The sequence below is a fragment of the Acomys minous genome (genome assembly GCF_964271855.1).
Source record: "Acomys minous genome assembly, chromosome: 15".
NCBI lineage: Eukaryota > Metazoa > Chordata > Mammalia > Rodentia > Muridae > Acomys > Acomys minous.
The window spans coordinates 43,455,052-43,465,490 of NC_140497.1; the positions used below are offsets into that span (position 1 = coordinate 43,455,052).

Below are 10,439 nucleotides of genomic sequence, written 5' to 3' on the forward strand. Positions count from 1 at the left end.
ATTTTAAAAATTTTATTTCATTAATTTATTCGGATTACATCTCAATTGTTATCCCATCACTTGTATCCTCCCATCTCTCCTTCCCTCCCACTTTCACCCTATTCCCTTCCCCTAGGTCTGTGACCGAGGGGGACCTCCTCCCCCACTATATGATCCTGGGCTATCAAGTCTCATCTTGGTAGCCTGCTTATTTTTTTTATAAGTGCCACCAGGTCTTCCCACCATGGGGAAGTGGTCAAATATGGGGCGCCAGAGTTCGTGTCAGAGTCAGTCCCACTCTTCACTCAACTGTGGAGAATGTCCTATCCATTGGCTAGATCTGAGTAGGGTTTCAATGTTTACTGCATGTATTGTCCTCGGTTGGTGCTGTAGTTTGAGCAGGACCCCTGGGCCCAGATCCACCCATCATGATGTTCTTCTTGTAGGTTTCTAGGACCCTCTGGATCCTTCTATTTCCCCATTCTCCCATATTTCTCTCACCTGGAGTCCCAATAGGATGTCCTCACATCTATCACAATCTCCTGGTAAGTGAAGACTTTCATGGGACATGTCTCTTGGGCTAATGTCCAGATATAAGTGAGTATATATCCTGTGAGTCTTTCTGCTTATGGGTTAACTCACTCATTAGGATCATTTCTGGTTCCATCCATTTGTCCACAGATTTCAAGATTTCCTTGTTTTTAATAGCTGAGTAGTATTCCATAGTGTAAATGTACCACAGTTTCTTTATCCATTCTTCGCCTGAAGGACACTTAGGCTGTTTCCATGTTCTGGCTATTATGTATAAAGACGCTAATCTAGTTAATCCATCATTACTTCAATTTACACCCCTAAGTGTGTGTGTGTGTCCCTCTCCTACGCTTTTTCCTCTCTTACTTTGGAATCAAACCCAGGGTCCTGCATAGGCCTTAACACCGTCATCTGTTTGTTTTGAGGCAGGATCTCAAATACCCAATGTTGCCCTCAAACTCCTTGAACTCAACAATCTTTCTGTTTCCATTTCCTGAATTCCAAGATTACAAACTTGTATTGCCACTCCCAGTTTTGTTGTTGTTTTAAATGCGGTATTGGGTGTATGCTAGACAAGCACTTTGAGATCAACTGAGCCACATCTCCAGCCCATTTCATCTCTTGTTTGCTTATCTCGTATTTTTGTAGTAATTGCCCTCTTCATCAAGCCATAAAAATGATTATCTTTCACATTTCATTGCCCTGTGGACTGATTGATGTCCAGCATATTTACCAAGTATGTTCACTCTTAACTTCATTTATGTGGCATAAAGAGTGTTAAGTTATGTTTTAGAGTCTCTTAGTTCCCACTTCTGCTATTTTTCCACATGCTCAAACCTGGGTATCTGCCATAGCCAACAATTTATAATTCATTATTTCTCTTTATGGTATAGTGGTCTCTACAGGTTACAGATTCCCCAAAACTTCTTGTGTATAGATAATTCTGAAACTATCTATGTGTACTTTGGCTTTTCTATGCACATATAACTGATAAAATTTAACTCGTCAGTGAGGAATAGTAAAATACAGCGATATTAATAGAAGCTTACATTTTCTTCAAGGCTGCCAAATACAAACAGCCAAAACACTAAGAATGTAGCATTTATATAATTCTGGTTGTTTCATTGTTATTCTTGATGTAAGTAGTTTATTGTATATATTTGTAATAATATAAATGTGTATGTAAAAAATAAAAAATATTAAAAAACAAAACTTAGAACAATATATACTGTAATAAAAAGCATGTGAATGTGTTCTCTCTCTGACTTACAATGCTTCCACCTTTTCTTTTAAAGGAATCACTTTGTGGGTTCCCTTTGCTAGCGTTACTGTTCTTGTGCTTCAAGGGCATTTTTAAGTAAAATACAGGTGGGTTGAACACAAGTCCTGTGACGCCAGGACAACAGCATAAAATGCGTATCATGTGCAATAGGGACACATATCAGATGAGCTGGGGCTGGAAAGGTTATGACCTCACACTATTCAAAATGATGATTAAACAAGTATTTCTGGCCAAGGTTGACTAAATCACAGGCCAGAAAGCAGAGCTGCAGTGAGAAAGAATTGTTCAGTTGTCAAATTCACCCTGTAGACTGCTGCTTCACTTTGCTACATAGTCTTCAGAGGTTCCCTTGTGTGGCGAGAGCATTCACATCTTGCCATAAAAATCAGCACTGCTCTAAATCCAGGTCTAGTCTTACTCTCAAGTTCAGGATGTTTCTTTCCCAAAAGCAGCACACCTTTGTTTCCCTTGTTGCTTTTGCTCTCATGATACAGTATAAGCTAAAATGGTTTTCTATAATGTGTGCCTCATTCAAAGCTATTGAGACCTTTCATTCTTTCAAATTGTATTCCAGTGTCCTACCTCCTAGTAACAATTTCCAGTATTGGGCTGTTAAAATGCTTGTTTTACATGTTCATTTAAGCTTTATTCAACCATCTTGTATTACTAATTTGTCTTATGCATATATTCTAGTTATTAATGTGTCTGTCTCACCATCAAAAATAATATTTAAATTTTCTCTGGGTAAAATACTTGTCTTACAACTCTCAGTGTCTGGTGCTGAATACTGTACCTATGTAAAGCTTTAAGATATGTACATATAGAGATACATAAATATGCACATGTGTGTTTTATAAAGCAGACTCTGGGTTTTCATTATTGTATCTAACTGTGAAGTTTAAATGGCTATTGGGGTTCATTAGATGACTCAGGGAGTCAAGGTGCCTGAGGCTATTAGTGGCCTTCCATGGCCTCCTTTAGGCATAAATCCTTGTGGGAATTTTTTAAAACCAAATATTAACAAATAGATTTTTAAACTGGGTGGTTGTGGCACATACCTTTAATCTCAAGGTTTGGGATGCAAAGGCAGGCAGATCTCTGAGTTCAAGGCCAGCCTGATCTACAAAGTGAGTTCCAGGACTGCCAGAGCTACACAGAGAAACCCTATCTTGAAAAACCAAACAAACAAAAACGTTTTTAGTATGAACATTATGAGTTTGTCTTTTTCTTAAGAAATATTGGGCATAATGTGTTTTCCTATACAAATTACTTTTATCCCCATAGTAACTCCTCTTTGGAAATACTTTTAAGGACTTTGGCCAGTCTTTTCAGCTGCTGAGCTCATCTTTATGCCTTGGAGCCATCTCACTACAGACCAGCACCACTGTAGTCTACTGCAATGACCTAACAAACACATTTCAGAGTTCTCCACAAGTGACAACCAGCAATTACACCCTGATCACAACTTAAGTAATTCTAAAAGTTGAACAGAACAAAATTTGAGTTAGGAATTAAATTTTAAATAAGTAATAGAATTAAATAGTAGTAGATTTGAAACTTAAGTTTATTTTGCAAAAGAAAAAAAAAGAATCAAGCAGATGACAGAGTTTGAGCAACCGAGCTCTAGTTACAAGCTTGTGTTTTCTTATGTGCTGCTAATTTGAACTGATACTCTGCTTGCTAGCTGTCCTCCTATGCTTACCAAGGTTACCCTGCCTGCCCCGGAGAAATCTCAGTCTCGAAACTGGCACATGCTTCTTTTCCTCATAAAAGCAATAAAGTTGGCTTATATCAGGTCCTTTTCCAAGTTTCAGGATTGTATTTAAAGTTGCTGTGTATGGTCCCTTCTTTGCATTGAATTATTTTAGAGAATTATATATGTAAGTTTTCAAAACATATATTTCATAAAAAAGAAATGGCCAACAATGTATTATTATTAACTATATCTTATGATATTTAATGAGCCAAATATTAAGGTTACTGTGTAACTAAGTAACATCAAATGATGTTGAAATGGCACTATCATGTATCTAGAGAATATGAATAATTTTTGTGTAATTTTGCCAGGGAGACCAGGATTAATTTTACATCTTTTAAATGGTAATTTGGATATGAATAAAGTATTGTAATACATAATAAACCTTCCCCTGTCTCTTAATCACTTCAGTTAAAACTAAACACTGGAGCTAATTCCAAGAGCTTTAATAATTTTTACATAGAGCCATTTGGAAAACAAGCATGACTCATAATTTGCTCAGTAGATCAAGTAAACATACAGTCAACTCTCAATCATTCAGACTAATGGAGAAAAGGATGGAACAGGCATTAAAAGTTGTCTAGTCCCTGCCTCCTCATGCATTGCCAAGAGAGGCTTGCTCTAAAAACATGCTTTCTCTCCTGATGCTAGTACCTCATGTAGCCTTTGTTTCTAAAGAGGCAGAGGAAGACCGCTTGGACTGATAGGAAAGCTTCATGCTATCACAGTCTGCTCTTTGTGTGTACTTTAAAGTTGCTGCCTTAGCATTGCTTTTATAGTATTATATCGCACATGAAAAGTTGATAATGTTGCTGTTAAGATTTTGTTGGCTCATAAAATCAGCCTTATATAAAAAGTCTTATCTCCAAATTGCAACTTGCAGATAATTATAACCTTTCAAAAGCATTACCTCATGGTTCCAAATTGCTTTTTAAATTTTTTAATATAAAATTTTAATGAGAAACTTTTTATCTTTGAGAGTCTTGCATAAAAATTCTTCCATGTTTTAAGATTCCAAAGTGTGCAATATTTCTGAGTACAAAATGTGTTTGTAAAGTGAAGAAATGCTGGAAGAATTTATGTGTGAAACAATATGTTGCATGTACATTGTATGTCATTTTCTCTGCCAATTAGCTGCACACACACTGTTAGTATCCAGGCATACACATTCATGAGAATGCATGTATCTGGAGAACTACAAGTTGAAATAAACACACCTGCCTTTTATTTCAATAGCTGCACATTCAAATGCACCTGACATTTATTTGAATGTGACCTTCATATATGTGAGAGAACATTGCTTTCTGCATTTGGATTTTTTGTTGTTGTTGGTTTAAGTCAAAAGTAGTTACAGATGTTAAGGTGATGCTTCTCTGACCAACTCTGCATGCAGAGAAAAGGAAATTCAAAGATAAAACCTATCAAATAAAACTGAATTTTTTTTTTTGGTCTTATATGCTTTGTGTCAATGTTATTTTAACTAGATGATTACAGAATGTAGTGATGCTTAGAGCCAACGTAGTAAAAGCATGAGTGAACCTGGAGTTTGACCTACCTTCCTGTAATTTAAATAATGTAATTATCTTTGTTTTTAGAACGAAGTTGTTAGTGCTTCATTTGGAGAGTCAAACTGTTGCCCCCTGCAAAAAAAAAAAAAAAAAAAAGGCTACTTCCTTAAACCGTGTACCACAGTATATATCTGAGCTTTAAAAAAATATAAATGTGATTTCTCTTAGGAAAAGGAGGGATTTGTGGCAAAGCTCACTTTATAGTCTGTACCATGGCTTGTTCACATCCCATACTAAAGTGGTCTGTACTTCTGTATACTTAGTTTTTCCTATCATGAGCCAAAAAACAGGATATCTTCATGAATCTTAACTTTGAATTTCCTACTTTTCATTGCATGTCAATTATCAACTACACATCCTAGTTTTAGGTCAGGCTTCAGCTTGTATTTTGCATGTTAAAGCTATAACACTGTAGTAATGCTGGAAAGAACCCGCAGCTATGGTTCTGTAATTGCCTAATTACTAAAATTTATATATCAAGGCTCAGTTTGCTTATGTAGATTTGTCTTTCTGTCTTAGGGAGTGAGCTACTTTATGTCCAAGGGTATCCTAGATGATTCGCCAAAGGAAATAGCAAAATTTATCTTCTGTACAAGAACACTAAATTGGAAAAAACTGAGAATCTATCTTGATGAAAGGTAAAGCAAAAATTAAATTTTTATCAGAAATAAGTGAAGTAATGTGTTTGTTAATTTTTACTTTAAAAGCTATAGTACTTAGAATAATCTAGTTGCAAAATTGAGTAAACCATTTAAAGGGTTGTTATCTTACACTTGATTTGACTTTTGTTTAACATGCTGCTAAAAAGTTGCCATTGTAAAAGTTTTCTAAAAATTGGCCACGTGTGGCCTGTCACGGCTATAATGGCACCACTTAGAAGCTTAGACAGAAGGGTCTCAAATCCGTGTCCTGCCAGAGTGATAGAATGAAACATTGCCTCAAAGCTCGGATGGATACAAAACTGTAGCCCATTATCCCTAAACTAAAGCTACACTAGCCACAAAGACCTCTATAGACGTTGCAGCCCTGACTTTTTCTTAATAGTTCACCATAAGCCAAGTATTTAAATAATCAGAGTTCTAAATCCTGGAACTGTCCATTTAAAAATCTATTGTACAGACAAATTGTGAACTTCAAAACCTAAGGACTATAAGGCTGTGCATATATTTATATAATGTTGCACAGAGCAATTATGCGAATGTCTGAAAATTCTGAAAAGGTGAAGCTGGAGAGATGGCTCACAGTTACCAATATTTTTTGCTCTTGCAGAAGAAGCAGGTGTGGTTCTGACCATCCCCATGGCGGCTCACAACAGCCGTTCCACATCATTGCTTCCCTTCTACCCTCAGCAGGCAGTGTATGCACATGCTGTAGAGAAGCGTGCAGATAAAACACCCGTACACATTTTTTAAGTCTAAAAAGGTGACATATAGTATGCAATCATGCAGGTATAGATGGTGAATCGTGTGCCGTTCTCACCTGATAGTTATTCATGTGTGCCTTGTAAGAAGTCTCCTATGAAAGGTGTTGTCTTTAACTACTTGGCCTTTAAAGGCAAGTGCCCTAGAGATTGGTGCTTCTTCTGTATCTTTCTGTAAATATTTAGCTTCGCTGACCTTATGATCTCTGTTGCATTTGCTTATAATTCTGCCATTTGTGTTGTGTAAGCAGACACAGGCCAACTATAAACAAAGTAGTATGGCTCTGTTCCATTAAACCTATTTACAAATACAAGCAGTAGGCCAGAGTTTGCCCACTGGCTGTATTTGCCTAGCCCTGCTTAAGCAATTGGTGAAAATGAAGGCTGTGATCATGCACTCAAGTTTTGAGCTCAGTAACAGTTAAAGAATGTTACAGAGTCACTATATTAAATGCTAGGCTTAATAGGTTTAAATAGATAACATATATACATATGCTTATATGTTATACAATATTTACATAATTATAAACACTTAAATATATATACAAAGAATTATTATACCCATAATGTTGGGATGGTGAACAGCCACTAAAACGAGTGATGTGTATCTGTTTGTAAAGACAGAACTGCTTACAATAAACTGTATCAGGAAGGAAGAGCAGACGGTTAAGCAGTGTGTAGTCCATGTGGATGTTTTGTGAAGTCTGCACAAATAGCTCTGAACATGTGTCTTGATGCGATAGAGAAGATTCCTTACAATTTAAAAGGCAACAGTGCTGGAGCTGTTTGGACTTAAATCAGAGGGCAGCTGGAAAGAAGCGGCCTTTGCTCCTTTGGGGATAGGTTGCTGCGCAGCCCAGACTAGCCTTGAGCTGATGATCCTCCTGCCATCACACCAGCTGGGCAGCACTTTAATCTTCCTATCTTATTTTCCAGTAGAATTCTTTATTTTACCTTATCGTGTTTTATTTTAGCCTATTTGAGAAGTTCAGAATAGCTTAACTTTTTAAATAATCATGCTTAATGTTTTTAAAGAGTAAGGATAATGTTAACTAATCAAGTAATCAACAATGAAGTACTTTTATACAAAAATTGCATATTATGGATTTTATTTTTTTTAATTCACTACAGTTGTATCTCTTGTTTTCTTTCTGTAGGAGAGATGTCCTGGATGACCTTGTAACCTTGCATAATTTTAGGAATCAGTTCTTGCCAAATGCACTGAGGGAATTTTTCCGTCATATTCACGCTCCTGAAGAACGTGGGGAGTACCTTGAAACTCTTATAACGAAGTTCTCACATAGGTTCTGTGCTTGCAATCCTGACCTAATGCGAGAGCTTGGCCTTAGTCCTGGTAAGAGTAGGTGTGTGTGCTGGGGGCGGGGGGCGAGGAAGTTACACTACTCTCCCTGCTGCTACCACTTTGCAGGGAAAATAATCATAGTACGAGAATTTTTTTTTTTTTTTTAGTATGGAGAAAAATATTTCCACACATAGTAAATATTTGTTTAATTGTTGTAACAGTGACTGTACGGATGGAACACTCAGAAGGACATGTACTTCCTTACCCTTTGCACATAGGAAATGCAATACTTTATGAAGAAACTTAAAGTACCTACATGAATTCTTTAAAGTTATTCTTGTTTGTTATTTTTACCAGCTAATGTAAAAGTTATTTTGAAGCTTTTAATAAGCTGCACATATATGACAATATTTCTCCACTATAATTGATTTCAATATCATTAGTTTTCACCGTGTGTGTGCATATGTATGCTTGTTATCAAGTCTCATGTGTGCACATTCAATTTATAAATTTACTTGTATCTTTGTGTTTTAAAATGTTCTTATTAGGTAAAGATTCAAAACATTTACATGTCATGTGAAATTTGCTGAACACATTTCACAAGATACAATGTTTAACCTAGCTCTCTTAAGACTGCAGGGTTCTAACATGTAAACATTGTAGTATTGCAGATGTTGTGACAGTTGCTACTGCTGTAATATTGAGCATCAAGTGTTGCCCTGTGAGTCTATGAAAATGTGCCTTGTTCCACATGCTCAGGCAGAGCAATGTTTCCCTAAAGATTTATTTTTAAAGGTAATGTGCAGATTCCACCCCCTTTCAAAGTACATCTCTCAAACCGGAATAGAAATTTAACAATCTTAAAAATTCTTTACATTCTATTTTTAGTGCCAAGGTAATACATTTCATGTCATTAAAAGTGCTTTCAAATTAAATTAGGTTTTTGTAAAAAGCATTCTTTGTAAATAAGCTGCTGGTGGAATTTATTTAATCATAGTTGGATATAAATGCCCTGTTTGAAAATGAAAATAAAGCAAGTTCTGAAATATTAAGTCTGGAATATGTTTTCACTATAAACTCCTAAAGCATCCCGAAGCTCCTTTGAACTGGAGAGAGAGCCCATAGCTTTGATAATCAGACTGGATGATGTCTACTCAGTTTGCACAGTTTTGGGTAGTTTTCCAGGGCAGAGCTTTAAAGACTAACCTGGGAGAAAAGCACCAGGTGATCTTTTGTGACTTCAAACGTGTGTCTCCTGAGCGCCCGTGGATGGTTGGGGCTAGCTCGTAACAGACATGTCTCCTTCCCTTCCAGACGCTGTGTATGTGCTCTGCTACTCTCTGATTCTACTCTCCATTGACCTCACTAGTCCTCACGTGAAGAATAAAATGTCAAAAAGAGAGTTTATTCGAAATACCCGCCGCGCTGCTCAGAACATCAGTGAGGATTTTGTAGGACACCTCTATGACAACATCTACCTGATCGGCCATGTGGCTGCGTGAAAGCACAACTGTTAGAGCGTCAGCTCTCCGCTGCGCACTGAGGCTGCCCGGGGACAGACTTGCTGCCCGTGGGGTGGCGTCCCCGCTGGTCACTCCGGGCCAGCCTCTGTGCACACTCGAGCTTGAGTGCACCCCCTCTTTTGACTTCACTATTTTCTAGTTTAGAAATCTCAGAACTAACTAATTTTGCAGAACTTTTCTTAATTTTGCTCATCATGTTTGCACAAAACAGCCACAGTGTAACACAGCCGTTAGAGAATGTTAACTGACACACACTATGTAAGATGGAGAGTTTGTGCATTAGATTTGTCTGGAAACTGTCCATTTTCATCCTTTTAAAAATTACCATGTAATGTATGCATATTTAACTGAAGAGATTTATAATCATAATTATTTTATTGTAAAGATTTTAACTAAAGGTTTTCCTTTTCTCTTGAACTGAGTTTGGAAATTTATTTGACTCTGACCTAAGAATATTGTTGGTTTTGCCAAAGTCGGATCTGACCCTGGAAACCAATACCAGCGTCCCACTTCTTTGAACTTTGAAAAGAGGGTTGATTTGTTACTATATAAACATACTATGCAAAACTGGCCTTATTTGTATAACATATCATTTGATTCATTTTTAAAACTTCTGGGTTAATAAAGTTTCAATACATCCTTTAAATACTGAGAATATAAAAAAATCTGTCAGAATTTAGAGGTCACACTTAGAAACGAATAAAATATCATTAGAACCTGGGGAAGTCTTTACTTCCTTGTTTTTGTAATACTCAGCCTTAACTATTTTCCTAATCTTTATCCCTCTTCAAAGTTAATTAATAAAAGGAAAGCATACACTCCACTTTTTCAAATATTTGCCACAGTCTTTCCATTTGCTGTGTCCTATGCTAGATTACAGTAAAGAGGCCTAGACATGAGATCTGCATTCAGAGATGGTGCATGCTTGTGTGATAAGAGGAACACGTGAATTTTTCTTCTCTAGTTAGTTGTTATAGATGAATGATGCACTGAACTCTCCCTCTGTGTCTACACTACCCCCATTTTTATAAATGTCTTTCTTACCATCTGATATCTCTTTCCCTCTCTACATCTTCT

General features: G+C 36.7%; 1 protein-coding gene across 2 annotated transcripts in view; it reads left to right on the top strand.

Annotated features, from left to right (window-relative positions):
• The window catches only part of FBXO8 (F-box protein 8), a 38,017-nt gene extending 27,832 nt beyond the window's left edge, over window positions 1–10,185 (top strand). For both annotated transcript variants that reach the window (XM_084758367.1, XM_084758368.1), the window contains 3 exons: window positions 5,636–5,754; window positions 7,694–7,890; window positions 9,154–10,185. In XM_084758367.1, the coding sequence (XP_084614493.1) occupies window positions 5,636–5,754; window positions 7,694–7,890; window positions 9,154–9,341 (504 nt within the window). In that variant the 3' untranslated portion in view covers window positions 9,342–10,185. The remainder of the gene's footprint in view (window positions 1–5,635; window positions 5,755–7,693; window positions 7,891–9,153) is intronic.
• Window positions 10,186–10,439: the final 254 nt, after the last annotated feature.